Below are 19,454 nucleotides of genomic sequence, written 5' to 3'. Positions count from 1 at the left end.
CAGTTCACCTTATTCTTCCTTACATTCAGCTATCTTCAAATGTCAGGTTATGTTTCAATTCTTTTTCTTATTCCAAGTTCCTACATAATTACCCTCAATAATGAAAGGGTGTCCGCTAGACCGCTATGTCCAGACTTTCTCAGGAAGCATTCCCTCTTTGCTGACGGCTGGAGGAAGCAGATTCTCCTCGCACAGGAAGTCCAGGGGGAAGTAGACGAGGATGCCACAGATGGAGCGCACATCCTTAGCGGCCATCTCCGGGTCGCTCTGGGCCAAAGTATCCGTTTTGACGTGTTCCTGCAGCTCGCACAGACTGTGAATCGAGTCTGAATGAAGGCACTCGAAAACCTGCAGAGGAAGAGGAGGATGTTATACCATAGAGTCCCCAATTTTTCAACAAATGGACTGTCTACATAGTTTTCTTTCATATTGTTCACGTCGTCATCGAGGCCACATACGTGTGCCTCGTACTCACTCTTTCATAGGTGGAGGTATTTTCACGGGCAGTTTTGTTCCACAGCTCGTTGAAAAAATTATCGCTGACTGGGTTATCGATATTTATTGTGGGGTTGGAATCAGATCCCAGCAGGACCCTGAGAGAGAGAGACAGGCAGACAGATACAGAGAAAGAGACAAGAAGAAAGAGAGACAGATACAGAGAGAGAAGAAAATTAATTAACAGGAGAGGAGGACGTGCACAGGAAGCTCTGATGTAGTTAGCTGTTTGTGTGAATAATCTCATTGTTGTGCCTCAGAGTTTCAAAAACCTCACACACAGCAAACAATACCACCCACCCACTCACCCAGTCACTCACTCACCTGAAGCACTCCTTCCGCAAAGCGAGTGTGAGAGATCCAGCATTATACTCTCCTTCGTTCATTCGGGACTGAACCATCGCATTGTCCACCACCAGCACGGCCAGCTCACTGTCCCGATCTCCCATCATGCTTCTATCATTGATGTTTGCCGAACCTGACGGATGATGTTAGAATGCTGTTTTCACAATTCTTGATTGGTCAGACAATGTGGCTTGATTTTCTACAAGCGCAACCCTGAAACTAGTTCTGGCAGCAATTCATATCAGTTTCATATTAATAATCGTTAAAATTAATATATCATCATTTCTATAGTAACTAGGGATGCACCGAAATAATTCTTGGCCGAAGCCATTTTTTTCCACCATTGCATAAATTAGTCAAAATGTACTTTTTACTATCTTGTCTTGCTTTTCAAAGAAAAAAATCAATTACAAAAACTACAATTTCAAAATATTTATTTAACATTGAACATTTTTTTTTTCATTTCAGCGGGCATAGGCTACTAACAAGGCACAATATAACTTTAAATAAATAAATGAGTAAAATAAAAATATTTTGATGTGGTCATCTTTGAGCCCCCCTTGAATAGCCGATGTTAGGTCTGTAACTGACTGCTGAAAGAATGGAACACTCTGTAGCCTACAACCAAAAAGTGCATTAAAAAGTGCATTGACAAGAGCGCAGAAAATGGTTCTATTGGGTTATACACGGCTGATTATATTGGGGATATATACCGCTCGTGTCCCTGTACACCTCGCCGAGTATTATAGTAGATATAGTATAGTTAGATACGTTGTTAATGTTATGTTCCTGGATAGATTTAGCTAGTTTAAACTATAGATTAGTTCATTTAGTCCCCACTGGTTAGTACTAGTTCATGTTTCTTGTTTTGTGTGACCCTGTTTTCTGTGACCGTGACCTTGCTTCCATGCTGTGCCCCGTTTATGCCTGTTTGCCAATCGCCCGACCCTTTGCCCATCTTGACTACGTTTTTTGGATTACGATTTGGATTTGTCTGCCTGCCCATAAATAAGTATGTCTTTACCTGCTTCTGTATTCTACTCCCTTACATCTCGCGAAATGACAGAATACTCCGGAACAGCAACAAGACAAACGCACGTCCACAGTAAACAATGACTGCGTTTACATGGACAACAATAATCCACTCTTAATCTAATTAAGACCATAATTTGATTAAGAAACTACCATGTAAACAGCAACCTTAATCTAATTATGGTCATAATCTCATTAAGCTCTAATCGAATTAAGACGTGTGGAGTACTCCTGTTTTAGTCGCATTATGGACGTGCATTACAGACATGTAAACACCTTCATCAATGAACGTCGTGTGAGCGTTTTCACCGCATTTTGCGACAGGACACGATCACACACGGCAGTTTTACGTTTTACGGCGAACAAGAGAGTTCGGCTGTGTCCCAAACTGCATACTTGCGTACTATAGGCCTGTAGTGGGGAAAAATACATGCATCTCGGCTACTATACAGTAGATAAGTATGCGATTTGAGACACGGCCCACGGCTTCAAGCGGTTGTCTATTTGCACGTACAGCATGACTAATAATTAATCGCACTTGAAGCGTTCATAAAAAATTTAAATAAAAACACCCAAAACTGTAAACGGTCCCATAACGAAGACGAACTGTATGTTGATAAGTGAAATTCTGGAGGGATGTCGGACAGTGTGGCGCGGTGACATAATGACGCAGGCTCTTAATCTAATTATGATCAATAACATGTAAAACGGTAATACGACAGGAGTATTCTAAAAGCGACTCATGTAAACACCTTAATCACATTATTACCTTACTCAGATTAAGGTCAATAATTAGATTATTGCTGTCCATGTAAACGTAGTCATTGTCACGGCTGTCAACATCCGAAGAGCATGCGCTCGCTGAGCACTTGTGCACGTAGCTTGCGCATGCACACGCCCCCTCATCTCTCTGAGCACACTTCCGGAAGTGGAGGCTATTGTGACACTCAGTCGTGGCATTCGTGACACTCACTCTGGTTGCTAGGCTATTTCGTCGCGTCATGAAACACGTCATTGTTCGGTCAAATTTATTTGGCCTTTTCACCGAACATTTGGTGCATCCCTAATAGTAACAGCTCAGTCACAGGGACATGACGGGCATGCCACGTAATCAAAGAAATGTAAACAAAAAAATTTATTTAGCAAAGAAAACAAACTGTTGATGTTTTCAGGGAGGAGAAGTAAAAACAAACATTTTTGGAAGGAGTCTCCAGTGTGAGGGCTTTGGAACTTTGTGATAACTTGTTTTGTGAAATGTCTCACAACATAATGTGTAACTATAAATGGATAAATGCAGCGTCTGTGCCACAAGGGGGCCCCAGGGGGACTGGCCCAGACCGCTAGGTCACTGTCCCACCTCACCTCTGGTAAGCACCCCACCCCCAAAATGTGATTTCAGCACCACGCCACTGTGGCCTCTTACTTCTTGAAATATTAATAATTAACTAAATATTGTTTTTTTAAAAACAATTTTGTAAAACAACTTTGTTTTACCATGAATACTGATTATGAATGAAGAGTAGAAGTTCACAAAAAAATTACTTTACATCATGATATACAGTCATAATCAGCCAATTACATTCACATACAAAAATAGATTTAGTAAAGTGGTATTATTATTATTATTATTATTGTTGTTGTTGTAATAATTACTGGCTAAGGTAATATGAAATGTGAACCTCTCTTTATACTACTCACAACCCAAAATTAACCAGCTGCCTTTACCTTTAATTACCCAGAGAGGTCCAGGAAAGGAGTCTACCTACAATAAGGAAAATATATGATACTTTTAATAACACTTGTTTCAAATTATTATTATTTTAGTTAGGTAGGTTCCCCCGACACATCGAGGCCTCCCTCATTCCGAATGCCCTGGAGCCAACCCTGGATAAATGTATGACGTTTTGTTGTGTGAGCAATAGAAAAATAGTAATTGCTGTGGTATAAGAGGAATAAAACTGGAGAATAATTTGACTTACTTACCGCAATTTCCGGACTAAAAGCCGCTACTTTTTTCACACGCTTTGAACACTGCGGCTTAAACAATGATGCGGCTAATTTATGGATTTTTACGGGCCAACGAGCTTCATGCCGGCAAAACATTTAGCCTCGTCACATCGGACCGATGAAATTACCGAACAGGTCACAGTGGACCAGTGACGCTATTCGAATTAAATCAAACGCACTCGCACTAAATTCTTCAGATCAGTCATTTTGCGCTTCATGCACACCCCCTCATCATGGAAAACACAGGAAGAGATGCATATGATGCAGCTTTCAAGTTAAAGGCGATCGATCTGGCTGTCGAAGAAGGAAATAGCATGCGAAGAGCAACTTTTGCTCAAGTCTGCCAGCGGATCCGAACAGCGTGGAGTAGTGTCAAAAAATCTACCATCACCAGCGGGTTTCGAAAGGCTGGACTGCTGCGTGATGAAGAGGATAGCACAAGCTCAAGGGCGAATTTGCCTCGAGACGTAAGTGACATCGAGAGCGACAACGAAAGAGAGACTGAGGAAGTGTGTGACGAAGTACCGGTCATTCTGAGGCTGTTAAATTCCGACACTGAAGAAGACGACTTTAGTGGTTTTAGTGCGCAGGAGGAAGATGAAGATAGCGATCAATGACTTTTCCTGGTAGACAACGGTATTTTAAATTTTTTTAACCAGCCGTGTTACAGGCACTGTTCGGAAAAAAGCATTTACGGTACGAATTTAATTAAAAGTTTTAAAAAAAACTTTGTGTAACATCTTTCTGTGTAAACATCTCATGTTACAACGTGGACACCTGCGGCTTATAGACAAGTGCGGCCTAAATGTACAAAAAAAAAATTCTTTTTATAGTTAGTGGATGCGGCTTATATTCAGGTGCGCTCAATAGTCTGATAATTACGGTACTTACTGACACACTTTGGTTTAAACCCAAATTTCCAGGATAGACCACAAGATGGCAACTAAACTAGTGTTTTCTTTACTGTCTTTACCGTAAGTGGTAAATTTAGAGACATTTAAACTAGGGACAAGTAATTTAAGGACAGTCAATGTGAAAGGTCTCACCTATGATGTAGCAGAGGTCATCAGCAATCAGCAATTTGCTGTGGACGTACATGAGTTCAGAGATGGGTTTGCCGTTAAGCTCAGAGTGTGTGCGCACGCTACACACTGAGAAGTACTGCGTCCATTTATCCTCCACTGGAGCGCGAGAAGGAACAGTCATCATGACGATCACAATAAGCAATACTGATTATAAATACTGGCTGAGATTCGGAGAACACACACTTACTCTTTTTCTCAAGTCGCTTTATGATGGAACCTTCTCCACGATTAATCGTACTGAAAAAACAAAAAGAAAGAAACATAACGTCTTTGTTACCACCAGTACGAGGTTTATATGCACATGAAATTCACATGTCCCAACTTCTTTGGAGTGTGTTGCGGTCATCAGATTTGAAATTAGTGTATTTTCAAAAATAAATAAAATTCACAAAGTAAAACATCAAATAATGTGTTAGTGTTTTCAATATAGTACATGGTGAATTGAATTTTCAAATTATTTTTTTCCCCATACTGTCCCAACTTTTTTGGAAATTGGGGTTGTGAAAAAAAGAAAGTAAAGTACAGAAAGAAAAGGAATAAAGTAGAGTACGAAAAGTACTGTACTGCAAAGAGAAAGAAGGCAGAAAGAAAGAAAGAGTGTGTGTACCTGTACGTATGATGCATTATTGCGCACATGTTGGTGCTTCCTCCCTTACTGATGTCTCCTTTGACCCCAGGCAGTAGAGGAATCACCAGAAACACTCTGTACACTTCCTACACACACACACACACACACACAAAAGCGTTAAATTTAGATGACTGCAAAGCAAATGGAAAAGCCTACATGCCCATACTCAGACACACACACACACACGTACTCGTGTGCAAGCAGGATCCTATCAACAATAACATCTGTTATGCCTTTGCTCATCACAGGAGTTTCAACAGCAGCAGAAGTTCCGGCAGTCTCATCAACTCTAATAAAGAACTGATTCTGAGGAGAACAAACAACACTGTCAAGACACCGTCAAGATACTTCTGTACATCAGTCTCTGTGTACCCCTTTTGTATAGAACATTCGGATGTCCAAGCTGACCACGAATCCATGGAGTGAAACACCTGGGGATGTGTGTGTGTGTGTATTACCTCTGTAAATGTAGTGCTGGCTGTTCGTGAAGGTTTCTACATACAAGTTTTGTATAGAACATTCGAATGTCCCAGCTGACCACGAATCCATGGAGCCAAGTACCTGGGGATGTGTGTGTGTGTGTATTACCTCAATATATACGTAGTGCTGGATGTTCTTGATGGTTTCTATGTATGCCTTTTGTATAGAACATTCGGATGTCCCAGCTGACCACAAACCCACGGAGCGAAGCACCTGACAATGGAGAACAAGAAAAAAAGAGAGACGATTAAATTTTCAAAAAGAGAAAGGGAAAAAGCAAAATTATGACTAATTCTTTGCAAAGGTCTATGATTTCAATTAATTTGTCAAATTATTTTTCTCAAATGAGACTCAAATTAGGAATAACTGCAAATGTAAGTAACTCTAAAAAAAAAAAAAAAAGAAAATCCTTGTTCTTATTGGCTGAAAATTAATTTCAGTCCCCCCTGTTCTAGATATTAGTTAGGTCATCTGAGGAACTCAGTGTTAGTGTAACAGTGTAATTAGTGTTTAATTACTGAGGATATTAAAATATTTTTGGACACGTATCCAGTCTCGTGTGTCTGTCTGTGTGTGAGTGTCTGTCTGTGTGTGTGTGTCTGTCTGTGTATACCTGCACAGTTGCTTTGTCCTCTTCAGGCTCGCCGGAAGGCCTATCGGAATCGGAGAAAGCGGCAGTACTGTGACTCTTCGGCAGCAGGTACGGGTAAATTGTGGCTTTAGACTTCATCTTAGAGTTCTGAAAAACAGACACACACACAGCATTCCGTCATTTAAACCCTAGTGCATATGTAATACTAGGCTTCATTAACCCATGGATCAATTAAAAAAGGTACACATAGGCCCAGAAACTGTCATAAAAATATTATATATTAATATTTGTGTCAGGTCACAGCAAACTAGTGACTAACTTTCCCATCCGGCACTGCGGTCTACAAACATGGCAAAAACAAACCTGAGAAAATACTACACAATGTTTTGAACCTTTGTCTACAAAATAAAAGCCTATTAAAACAGAATGCATGATTTTATGCTTAAATGTCACGGAGATTAAATATTGCCTTTTGAACAGGTTTCAATGGTGACATTTTTGTCCTTAAGGTTCTGAGTGTAACTATTTTGTGTACCTAGTTTAAAATAGATTTCTGAAAGCAAATGAGAGTGAAATATAAAAATTCCAATAAAAACACACACCTTTTGCAAATTTTATGTTGTTTGCATTAACACAGAAAATGATTTTAAAAAGAGAAAGAAAAAGACAAACGTCCATAGGGACACACAAGGATTAAGCTTGACCTCTGACCTTAGTGAAATTCCAGCGCTGAATAAAGTGGCGCGAGAGGTCGCTGGCTGCCTTCCCATGGACCACGGCTCCAAGGTCACGCCACGGGATGCGCGGCACCATCGTCCGGTCCACGATATCTGAGTGAGAGAATACATTACTACTGCAACTACAATACGTATACTCCTGCATGCATGCTAGCACAACTCAAATAGTGCTTGGTGGTACCTTCAAAAGGTTTGTCTATCTGTGTCCAGTCCTTCATGAAGAAGTTGTTGTAGTCCTTTCCTAACCACAACAGTGTGTTTTTATCATCCGCTCCGCCAGTGACAGCCTTCCTTTTAGTCTAGAGAGAGAGAGAGAGAGAGAGAGATTCACAATACAAAACAGAGCATATTCTATAATCCATGATATATAAGTAATATATCAGGTTATAAGTAGTTATATAAGTAATTCCTTGTCATAGCCACCTTTGGAACTGAACATGCACCCTGAATATCTGTGCCCGATACTAAGACGTCAGTTAGCCTGTAATTACTGTCGTCCCATCTGCCGAAAGCAAGGTCCAGCCCGCCCATGAAGGCCTTCGATTGATCGATAGCCACCATCTTTTCATGGTGGGACCACAGGAAGACTCCAGAGGTCACGTGGTTGGGATGACGCATAACCTAGGCAACAGCAAGATAAACAATCATAAATTACCATCACTACAAACAAATAAACGAACAAGAGGGATTAATTCGTAAAAAAGTCTTAGTATAGTGTGGTGTGTTTTGTGTAGGGTTCACACCTTGATGTTATTGTGCAGGTCCATCAAGGTTCTCTTACTGTACTTGCTGTCAGTGCTGACGGTAAATGGAACCTCTTTGTACAACAGTACATAAACCTTTACACCTGCCTCCTGAAAACACAGACACACATACACACACACTATGAGGGAAGAAATCAAAAGGAAACTCTCCATTCACTGTCTCATTATTGATTTGCTCATGTTCTTATCTGTGTGCTGAAAAGCACAAATCTGCTGCTTACGGCTTTGCATTTGAGGATCTGGTCAAGACGCCATTGGTTATTCTGTGCTGGACGCTCCTTGAGGAAAATTTTGGGACTTAACCTGAGAGAACAGGGAGAGAGGACGAACACCAAACAGCAATTAATCTCCAGACCGCAAAGCTCACAACACAGAGTCAGATCTCAATGCTCAGGAATTTAAACCAATTTAAAACTGGACAGGACAAAAACATAAAAACCCCAAAAGCTGTGAAGATAAGATAAGGAGTCCAAGATAAATCAATATAACTGGAACGATCTAGATTCATAAACGTAATAGAAGGTGCACACAAAATACACAGGAGGTCCAAGCTATCAGCAGCATGTCTACAATGGAAATCTACTTTCCAACAGTAATAATAAGCCACTTGCCACGTGACTTATACTGACATTTAATTTTCCAGGTCTGACAGAGTAAGTAGAATCTGTTCTGTAACAAACATCAGCACTGAACTATGGCAACAATAACAGCACAAAAACTAAACTAGAGTCTGTTAACATGCGCCACTCTAAACTGGCACTGTGTGCATTGAGTGCGTACTGACCACCAATCAGTGATGAAGATCTCCTCCTCCGCCTTCTCCAGTGCGTCCGTCAGGTCCGCAAAATACCCACTCCCGTTCACGTACCTGTCAATCAAATCCATCAGTCGCTCACTCCATCTTTAACAATGTCACTGAAAGAAACTAAACTCTTCTACATCTCAACACCAAGAGAGAATGTGGCTACGCTGCAGATGCACAACAGCATGTAGTATGTACTGTATACAGTGAGGGGAAAAAAGTATTTGATCCCCTGCTGATTTTGTACGTTTGTCCACTGACAAAGAAATGATCATTCTATAATTTTAATGGTAGATTTATTTGAACAGTGAGAGACAGAATAACAACAAAAAAAATCCAGAAAAACGCATGTCAAAAATGTTATAAATTGATTTGCATTTTAATGAGGGAAATATGTATTTGACCCCTCTGCAAAACATGACTTAGTACTTGGTGGCAAAACCTTTGTTGGCAATCACAGAGGTCAGACGTTTCTTGTAGTTGACCACCAGGTTTGCACACATCTCAGGAGGGATTTTGTCCCACTCCTCTTTGCAGATCTTCTCCAAGTCATAAAGGTTTTGAGGCTGACATTTGGCAACTCGAACCTTCGGCTCCCTCCACAGATTTTCTATGGGATTAAGGTCTGGAGACTGGTTAGGCCACTCCAGGACCTTAATGTGCTTCTTCTTGAGCCACTCCTTTGTTGCCTTGGCCGTGTGTTTTGGGTCATTGTCATGCTGGAATATCCATCCACGACCCATTTTCAATGCCCTGTCTGAGGGAAGGAGGTTCTCACCCAAGATTTGATGGTACATGGCCCCGTCCATCGTCCCTTTGATACGGTGAAGCTGTCCTGTCCCCTTAGCAGAAAAACACCCCAAAGCATAATGTTTCCACCTCCATGTTTGACGGTGGGGATGGTGTTCTTGGGGTCATAGGCAGCATTCCTCCTCCTCCAAACACGGCGAGTTGAGTTGATGCCAAAGAACTCCATTTTGGTCTCATCTGACCACAACACTTTCACCCAGTTGTGCTCTGAATCATTCAGATGTTCATTGGCAAACTTCAGACGGGCATGTATATGTGCTTTCTTGAGCAGGGGGACCTTGCGGGCGCTGCAGGATTTCAGTCCTTCACGGCGTAGTGTGTTACCAATTGTTTTCTTGGTGACTATGGTCCCAGCTGCCTTGAGATCATTGACAAGATCCTCCCGTGTAGTTCTGGGCTTATTCCTCACTGTTCTCATGATTATTGCAAGCTCACGAGGTGAGATCTTGCATGGAGCCCAAGGCTGAGGGAGACTGACAGTTCTTTTGTGTTTCTTCTATTTGCGAATGATCGCACCAACTGTTGTCACCTTCTCACCAAGATGCTTGGCAATGGTCTTGTAGCCCATTCCAGACTTGTGTAGGTCTACAATCTTGTCCCTGACATCCTTGGAGAGCTCTTTGGTCTTGGCCATGGTGGAGAGTTTGGAATCTGATTGATTGATTGCTCCTGTGGACAGGTGTCTTTTATACAGGTAACAAGCTGAGATTAGGAGCACTCCCTTTAAGAGTGTGCTCCTAATCTCAGCTCGTTACCTGTATAAAAGACACCTGGGAGCCAGAAATCTTTCTGATTGAGAGGGGGTCAAATACTTATTTCCCTCATTAAAATGCAAATCAATTTGTAAAATTTTTGACATGCGTTTTTCTGGATTTTTTTGTTGTTATTCTGTCTCTCACTGTTCAAATAAATCTACCATTAAAATTATAGAATGATCATTTCTTTGTCAGTGGGCAAACGTACAAAATCAGCAGGGGATCAAATACTTTTTTCCCTCACTGTATATTTACTATAAAAAAAAAAACAAGGTTTTTCTATACTGTAGTTTTTCTCTGGATTACATCACTATAAACCAAATCATATATGCACATATACCTGTACACTGAAGCATGCACTTAATTAAAGCTACAATTATAATTAAAAGTATACATGCACATGCTGATACCTGTTTGCGTGTCTATCGTATAGATATGAAGCGATAAGTATAGTACAAATTATAATAAAAGGAGCATGCTAAGGAGATGTACCATTTGGTAACCGAGTTGGGTCTGGGAGGGGCGAAGCAGCCAAGGTGGCGAGTCTTGAGAAAATCACAATCTAGAGACAGACGCTGTATCTCCTCCTTCCACCATCGGGCCTGCCTGTAACTACTACATTTAATTGTCAGTTCACTGTGACCGACCACACACACACACACACACACACGCACACACACACACACACAAACTTTAGCTTCCCAAAAACTACTGGAACAATTCTTCATCAATATGATTGCTACATGCTGTAATTTCAATGTCGTATGTGAGATTCTGTAAAAAAAAAAACAAAAAAAACAAAAAAACTAAGTAATGTGGTTGGGAGCGTGTTAAAAACAAAACATCATATACTATGTATATGCTCGTAGCTGTGGAACGTCCATGAAACAAGTTAGTTTTCACCAGCCTCACTATTTAAAAAAAATAAATAAATAAATCTACCTTGTTTCTGCGAAGTAGACTGCCCAGTCACATTACCCATACATTTTGCAGATGTTGTTACACCCAGATGTCACTCTCACTGTCTTTTACAGCAAGCTACTATGATAAGAGAACTGCAGAAATCACCCAAAAACAAATAAAAAAAACCCTGCAAAACCTCACTCACGGTGCAGACCACGTGTCTAAGGGAGGTGTGGTAGACATGGAAAACAGATACTGAGACCCTGCTCCATGGGATATTTTCACTTTATAAATTCTACATTCTGCCGTTGTGTTGTCTTTGTTATTAAAATTCATGTATTAGATGAGTTAAAATGGAGAATGTTATCGCACATATTTGTCACACGCGCTCAATGCAGTCAATGCATGGTGTGGGCGTGGCCGAGCAGTGCGGCGACAAGATTATTCTGTCTTGTACTCATTTACAATAATAATAATAATAATAAATCAGCTCTCAGACAGGAGGCAGCTCCCATTGTTCACTTAAAGGAGTCAAAGAACCGACTCCTTTGCGATGACACATCACTAGTATCGAATACAGATTAACAAAGGTGAGTTTAAAACCACTCAAAACAAGCTGCTAGCATGGGTGTAACCACGCATTCTATATATATATATATATATATATATATATATATATATATATATATATATATACTTATGTACATGGATTGTTTCATCTGTTTGGAGCTGTTTGAATGCAATGAGGTTTTAGAGAAAGCGTTGGAACGCCACTTTAAGATACAGAACAAATAGTTGAATTGAATTCTGATTGTACCTATGCACTTCTCACTGTATGAATTTCAGATGCACATGGTTTTAACCAGTGCACGAGGGGGAAGTTATGGGAAAGATAAAACAGCAAGAGTACTGGTCTCTGTACTTACAGGCAATGATGGATAATTTTTTTTATCTCTCAGATTATCTCTGACAATGGCTCAGCGTTTGTTTAAAAAACAGTGTTACAGTAACTGTGAATAAATTAAAATTTTGAAGTGTTTATCACCCTCAGTCACAGGGAATAGTGAAAAAGGTAAGTGGTACTTTAAGGCTAAGCTTAACGCAATTTGTGCTGACTCTGAACTCCTTTCGGTAGATGCTCTACCTCTTGCACTAATGACCTATCACATGCAGACTAACAGAAATAAGCATCTCACACCGCATGAAATGCTTGCGGGTCAACCCATGTCTGTGCCATATCTGAGAGGTCCTTATGAAGGGCTTCCGCTGGAGGAATTGCAGATGGAGAGCATATATGCCATAACTAACTGCTATGTATGACTATCTATAATAGATATCTAACTGCTATCTATTCACAGGAACACAGCTTGGGACTGAGAGAGGAAACAGAAGTTCCTTGTCCAGTGACTCCTGGAGAACAGGTGCATCTAGGGGTGTTCGAGCCCAGAAGCGAGGGGCCATACAAAGTGAGCACCTAGATTAAGACCTAGGAGAAAAGAGGATCAGGGGATCGAAGGGGATGATCCAGTGGTTGACATTGCAGAAGAAAGAGCAAGCCAAGACATGAGAGAGGGTCTAAATGAAGGTAAGGGAGAACCAATGGCAGTCTCAGGCGATGGCAAAGGAGAAGGTCAGTCAGGGGTCGTACCAACAGAGCAGGAGGGAATAAGGGCCCCTGCTGCTGAGAGTGGTTCTGATGAGCCTGATACACCTGCTGAAGGAGAAAGAGGCCCAAGCAGACGTCCCTTCCAGGACAACCTTTCCACAATTGACTCTTCAGCCCTTGACTGGCCTCCAAAACACTACTGAACTAAAGCTGAATGAGACAATCGGTGAGCCAGATTGAATCTCTGATCAGCTGCAACAGGATGGAACAGATTCCAGTTCCTCAAGTGAGGATGAAGAAGAAGTTTGTTGAACCATGCCATGGGTGTAAGTGTTAGCAAAATCCTCTCCCCAAAGGTGGCCCCCTGCGATACGCAAAGTGTCTGGGTCGAGACAAACATTGTTAGCACATCTCCTGAGAAAGGATGTGATGGAGTTTTTATTTTTGCTTTTTCCATTTTTCCATTTTTCTATCTTTTGAATTTTTAAAAATGTTCTATTACAATATAATCAAGTGTGATTAGAGGCAGGGTGATCACTGTCTGATTTATCATTGTAATCAAACTGAGAAAATTGTTTTGTATCCGTGTTTATTAGTCTATACTTGTATCAGCTATGTGCTCAATCTACTGTGTATTCTACATAACCGTCACAACCACAAGAAAGTGCTGAACCAAATGCATGCTCACGCTTAGAAACACTGTCTTGATTTTTATGGTTAGGGAAAGGGAGACAGAATCTTTTACTCCTTTCTAGCCAAGGGAAGAGGAGATGTTTGTTTGTGGTCTCCAGAGAGAGTGGTTTCAGGATTTGGTCATTGATAGTTGGCTGACGTGATCCTACATAGATCACTAGTTAGTGTAAATGAAGGGACTGGATTGTGAGATTACTCTCTCAAGCTTGTTGGGACTTAGTAAGTCCCAGAGGGGGGAAAATATATTAAATATTTATGACATATAATCATTTTGAATTATTACTTAAGCATAATCCAGTAAGCAATATTAGTTAAAAAGCAGAATCTATATGTATAATCAATAGTTAGAAGCATAATCTAAATCCATAGAACAACATTTGATCGAGTTATAGTCTGAGTGTGTATTGAGTTGGATGAACTCTGTGACTTACTGTACAATAGTTGTTCTTTCTGTACCAGCCTGTATCCTCCTCCACAGAAGCAGATAACTTATGCCTGATACCAATTAACGACTTAGAATGAGGCCTAAAAGGCGTGTGTGGATCAAGGTCAGGACACACAAGCCGGTGTGAAACCTTTTTATGAAAAAGAAGAAACCACGACCTCATGAAATCGTGTGGAGAAAAAACAACTAACTGCGCATATGCCACAAATTTAAGATAACACATAGACGTGAATATTTAATTGTGGCAAAGAAGATTGGTCTGTTTTTAATGAGGAAAGGCAAAACCCCGCCTAAGATGGATACGCTTTGGAGGAAGGTATATAAAATGCTCTGTGTGCTTGCATAATTCGGACTCTCTGCAGACTGTCACACTTTATTGGTTTTCTATAAAGTTTATTTACTTTTTGACATCTACCAAACTTTCTGTCTCTTTGTCTTGGGCTAAAAATGTGGATTTATCCACAACAATTTCCTCAGCTGGAACATTTGATGTTTTCTATGTTCTATTGTGAATAAAATATGGGTTTATGATCTTTGCAAATCATTGCATTCTGTTTTTATTTATATTTTCCACAACGTCCCAGAATTTTTGGAACTAGGATTGTGTATATATATTTGACAAGATGACTGCTGATCTGCAGTTGAAATAGGATGCTTTTCAACATAAATGGACGCTACCTGAAACATCTGTTTTAAAGGAAATAGTTTGAATGAATGTTAACATATAAATCCTCCACATGTGCTATGTGGACATTTTCTGTTAGTAGGCTGTCAGCCCCCGCCCTCTCTTTTTTTACTTTTATTTTCTTTGTATGTTTGTTTGTTTAACTATGTTTGTAAAAAAAACAACAACAACAACTTTAAAATTAAAATAAATTAAACATATGTACAAATACAAAAATATATTAAACAGAGAGGGAGTTTGTGTTAACAGTTAATAAGCATTTAATTCCTTCATTAACTTTTACATTCATATTACGTTCATTCGTTCGTCCAGTAAACTATCAGTGCGCTTCAAGGCGCCATCTAGAGGCGATTGAAGGCAAATACTGGAGCTGTGAATAAAACGGGGCTTTAAGAAAGCCGGACGCGCCTCTGGTCTGTGACGTCACAATGAGACGTGGAATATAGAATGTGTAAGTGTTCAGAAATGAGCTGCTTGTTGTCTTGGAAACAGTTTGTTATTCTACAGTTACTGGTTGCATTAACCGTGAGTTTGGACGAAACGAAAATTTACACATGAATTTCGACATTATTCATATTTCACAATCAGGAACGAGTCAATCTGAGTTGTACAGGGTTTTATCATCAGAGGGAATTCGTGCTGCAGAAGTCAAGACTGTTGTTTTGCTGTACTTGAGTAGAAAAGGTCAGTGAGCTGGCCAACCTGGCTGTCCAAATGGTTACTTGGTAAAAACAAATGCTTGTTTTATGCGTAAATATCTTCTTACTATAGTACATGACTTGACTACATGAACAATGGACAATATTACAATTTGAATATAAATAGTTATTTGATATTTAGCACCGAAAAATGGCCGATAACAGGTGCTAATTTCAGTAAGTGCAGTGGATGGTAGATTATCCTATTATTTAGTTAACAGGAAAATACCACCATTTTAGACAAATTAGTTTTAGACTCTGTGTTTTTTGCACTAAATGTATTTTGCTGGAGTACTCTTGTTTTCTTATTCTTGTCATTTTTCTTTTACAGAACGCTGTCCATGGCAATGCAACCACAGGTCTGCAGAACTAGCTGCATGTAAGTTATGATTTTTTGCCCTGCACTAATTTCTTAGTACATTTTGAACTGAGCAGATTGTAATGTCTGTTTGAACTACACTACAGGTATCCATGCTGCAGGCGGTTACGTAGTGCATCACACTGGTACCTTTATTTTACTCTGGAACGTTATGTTACAAAACATATTTGCGCACGTCAGTACATCAACGTTACGTAATCTTGCTTGCAGGCGACGCCATTCTGGCTGAGTGGGTGGAGGAGAACGTGCAGATGAGTGACACCATATCTCATGTTCTCCAATGTGCTTTCACAACTCTGAAAGTGGAAAAACTGCGAAGTAAAGTACCCGACGATGATCTACCTATCAAAATAGGTGCTTATTTAGTTCTACATGCATAATTTAGTGTCTTTATATTTGATAGAATCTTTACATGTTTTTCTTGTTTGTGGTAGCATTATCAGCTGGGGAGTTCACCAAAATTACAATAGGAGATAAATTTTGTGCTGTCATTGGCCCGGCTGTGGAAGAGATACGATCGATTCAGGCACGGATGCAGAATGGCGACATCATTCTGTGCCCTGAAGCATGGCGACAGTGCGACAGACAAAACCTTACTGTCAAAAATATTGAAAATAAAGAAGCTGTCAAGGTTGGTCTTAAACCTCATCTAGCAGACTTTTCTGAATTCCCTTTCACTTCAGTTCCCTTCCCCTTCAGTTCAAAAAAAGGTTAAGTTAATGTTAATGATATAAATGTTGATACATCAGGTGCGATGCAGCACGGAACAGCAAAGTATCTCAGTGGATGACCTGCACCATTACAACACTGACATTCATATGACGAGTAAGGCACTTTTTTCACACAGCTTTTCTATTGTTACATAAATCAATTTACATGTTTTATTACTTTAGAAAACCCAATAACATACCTAATAACACATAAGGAGAGAGAAGCCTTCATCGGTCACTTTATGATTCAAACAGCCTGCAACAAGGTGAGTACTATTTGAGACAATAATGTATCAGAATTGGTATGTTAGATGGTCGTACAGTACATATTCTTGGGTAGAGTGGACCTTGGTGTTTGCTTCGTGTTCCGACTGCACTAATGCCAGAAGTGTACATGGAGAATGGGACGGAGTTATTTATTTTTCTTCCATTAGATACAAGCAAATCAGCAACGGGAAGCCCCCAATCCTGGCCTGCCAGAGATATGGCCTACCACCATCATGTTCATGTATCTGCAATTCGTGCTGACTCAGACAGATCTGAGATTCGGTCGTCAAGAAGTCAGCGAAACTATTGCAGAGCAGATGTTCAGGTGCCGTGGGAAAATCTGCAATGTCTTCTTTTTTGAAGAGGTATGTTTTCCAGGTCTTGGTTACTTTAGTATTATTATTATTATTATTATTATTATTATTATTATTATTATTATTTATTAAATCTTGATTCGGTAACAGACATTTAGCTGGGTAAACAGTTGATAGTGTTAGAGTTTAAAGTGTAAATTAACATACAATCACAACCACAATTAGAGTTTTATTTTCATGACGAGATTCTTACCTACTAATAATAAGGTCAAGTTTGAACAGCCTTCAGAGAAAACTCACACCTGCCATTTTTACCACTGTAAAGCTGAATGGGAACATCACATGCAGTCATTTCTCTGGATCTGTCGTGTGATTTCAGGGCTGTATGTTTGTTTGTGCCGTTGGCTTACCTGGGGATAAGAGACAGGATAAGACTGCTCAAGCAGTGCAGGCTGCCTTCCGGATACATGAGACATGCCACCAACAAATCGACAGTGTTTCGTAAGTCACAGTATGGAGTGTTCCAAACAAACTCCTCATTATCATTTTACACACTTGGAGCATTTCGACTAGTCCTGTTTGTGTCCTATAGGAGTATCTCTATAGGCGTAGCTACAGGAAGAGTTAAGTACAAGTTTGAGCAGAGCCCTTTGAGAGAATGTTGCAGAGGTAAGGAGTGTTTTCCTACACAGCGTTACTTCAGTGTTCTCTAAACATTGATATTTTATTAACTGCTTCTATTTTCATACTGCTTCTCTCTGTGACAGTGTATGGAGAGAAAGTGCGTGGGGCTGCAGAGCTGTCGAGGAGTAACCCAGGGATTGTGTCATGTGATGAGCCAACCCGACACTTCTCATTGCTGCCTCTTTCAACCTTTAGGCCTCTAAAGCGGTCTGTGTAAGTGTATTATTGTGGCGATGTCAATGAGATGTAAATGCGTTCAGTTCTATTTATTTATTTATTTATTTATTTATTTATTTTTGTGCTGTTTGTATTTTCATATATATATATGATTGAAATCATCTGAACACAATGAGTGACAACCGATACAAAAGTGGATTATTAGACAGTAATCTGAGGAACTGGAACTCTATTACAGGTTTGTTGCTGAACCTGGTTTGTCATCTAGTGAGATGGACAGCAGGCGATTGGGTGAGTGTTTAACTTTCATCAATGAAGCACATTCCTTTTATCTAAACAAGTCTTACCTCAGCAACGCACTTGTTATATCTTGTCTAGCTTTCGCTATCAAGCAGACAATGCTGGATGAAGAGTGGGAGGTGGTGAAATGTGCCTCTGTTATTGGACACTTCAACGATAACAACTTTAACTTTGAGCTGCTGAAGATCACGCTGCCTTGTATGAATGAACCGGAGCTCATAATCCACCTGAGATCACTGTTTAGAGCGGGCGTCTTCAAGTGTGCCTCAGAGCCCAGGAACGTCTCATCAACCAAGACCTGTTAACCTGCCAAGCCAGGTTTAAGATAATAATGATGTAATTGCAAGCTGGTTGTGTCAAAAGCATGACTGTACAGGTAGAGGGTGAACTATTGTCAGGGAGAAGCATCAGAAACAAATGCAGTAAATCCTTGGTCAGATGGTGGCGTAGTATGTAGCCCAGAAGTGCAGTTAGACTTTCACCTTTTGAAAGTTTGGCTCCAGGATACAAGGGCTGGTCACCATCTTGGATAAAAGAAGTTGTGATATTTCCACCTTCAAAATCAGTTGACCTGCAATACTTGACATGAAAATGAGAAGGAATTAAATTTATTTACAAATATTTCAAGGCATTTAGACTTCCTTAGTCCACATTACCTAAAGGTGTCATTTCCATTAGACTTGAAATGATTTTTATAATTTCTTGATAAAATAATAGTTTCTTAATTTTTTAAAATTGTGATTAATTTTTTTGCTCAGAGTTTTATTTACTCATTCCACTCATTTCTGTGTGGCTGCCCATAATTCTAAAGATGGCAGCTGATACACCAAACTTTTTTTTGGAACTAACCTCATGCCCTGCTGTATGCAGATGAAACTACTGACCTCTTCATTTATCAACATTTGTTTCTCACTTTCTTCAGAAACAGTGGCGCCTCTGTGACAAGTATGATCAGAAAAACGCACAATATCAACTGAAGTTTGAGCTGATTTGGTATGTTGCTGTTCTAAGATTTTAAATTCATTTACTATAGCGTCACTGGTGTTATAAATTACATACTG

At 40.0% G+C, this 19,454-nt stretch overlaps 2 protein-coding genes across 4 annotated transcripts; one reads left to right on the top strand and one right to left on the bottom strand.

Moving 5' to 3' along the window:
* Positions 1–123: 123 nt before the first annotated feature.
* LOC108259766 (phospholipase D1) lies at positions 124–11,323 on the bottom strand. Its single transcript, XM_017459492.3, has 16 exons — positions 11,025–11,323; positions 8,950–9,033; positions 8,387–8,468; positions 8,145–8,255; positions 7,825–8,022; positions 7,583–7,700; positions 7,376–7,494; positions 6,686–6,811; positions 6,181–6,285; positions 5,779–5,898; positions 5,572–5,678; positions 5,152–5,201; positions 4,926–5,060; positions 820–973; positions 476–593; positions 124–348 (listed from the first exon to the last, which is right to left on the bottom strand). The coding sequence occupies exons 1-16, from the start codon at positions 11,258–11,260 to the stop codon at positions 124–126; spliced, it is 2,088 nt and encodes a 695-aa protein (XP_017314981.3). The 5' UTR covers positions 11,261–11,323.
* Positions 11,324–15,110: 3,787 nt separating this feature from the next.
* LOC108259948 (adenylate cyclase type 10) lies at positions 15,111–19,013 on the top strand. 3 transcript variants are annotated; one of them, XM_053677024.1, is made up of 13 exons: positions 15,111–15,548; positions 15,894–15,941; positions 16,028–16,066; positions 16,152–16,259; positions 16,376–16,572; positions 16,691–16,766; positions 16,835–16,917; positions 17,086–17,283; positions 17,612–17,733; positions 17,825–17,901; positions 18,000–18,129; positions 18,332–18,384; positions 18,472–19,013. In XM_053677024.1, the coding sequence occupies exons 1-13, from the start codon at positions 15,419–15,421 to the stop codon at positions 18,696–18,698; spliced, it is 1,488 nt and encodes a 495-aa protein (XP_053532999.1). In that variant the 5' UTR covers positions 15,111–15,418; the 3' UTR covers positions 18,699–19,013. The 3 variants fall into 3 exon arrangements, with proteins under 3 accessions (XP_053532999.1, XP_017315278.1, XP_047008039.1); XM_017459789.3 differs by having other exon boundaries at positions 15,112–15,548; positions 16,152–16,295; XM_047152083.2 differs by lacking the exon at positions 16,028–16,066 and having other exon boundaries at positions 15,112–15,548; positions 16,152–16,295.
* The last annotated feature ends 441 nt before the right edge of the window (positions 19,014–19,454 follow it).

This window comes from Ictalurus punctatus, chromosome 28, assembly GCF_001660625.3.
Source record: "Ictalurus punctatus breed USDA103 chromosome 28, Coco_2.0, whole genome shotgun sequence".
Classification (NCBI taxonomy): domain Eukaryota; kingdom Metazoa; phylum Chordata; class Actinopteri; order Siluriformes; family Ictaluridae; genus Ictalurus; species Ictalurus punctatus.
The sequence above is the reverse complement of the archived record's forward strand: the minus strand, read 5'-3'. Positions and strand labels throughout refer to the sequence as shown.

Coding starts and splice junctions, on each gene's coding strand:
- LOC108259948 (XM_017459789.3), top strand. CDS start 15,419: ATGAATTTCGACATTATTCATATTTCACAATCAGGAACGAGTCAATCT. Junction 15,549..15,893: donor GCTGTACTTGAGTAGAAAAG/GTCAGTGAGCTG, acceptor TTTCTTTTACAG/AACGCTGTCCATGGCAATGC. Junction 18,385..18,471: donor GATGGACAGCAGGCGATTGG/GTGAGTGTTTAA, acceptor TATCTTGTCTAG/CTTTCGCTATCAAGCAGACA.
- LOC108259766 (XM_017459492.3), bottom strand. CDS start 11,260: ATGAAGAATTGTTCCAGTAGTTTTTGGGAAGCTAAAGTTTGTGTGTGT. Junction 8,256..8,386: donor AGATCCTCAAATGCAAAGCC/GTAAGCAGCAGA, acceptor CTGTGTTTTCAG/GAGGCAGGTGTAAAGGTTTA. Junction 6,286..6,685: donor AGGACAAAGCAACTGTGCAG/GTATACACAGAC, acceptor CTCCATTGTCAG/GTGCTTCGCTCCGTGGGTTT.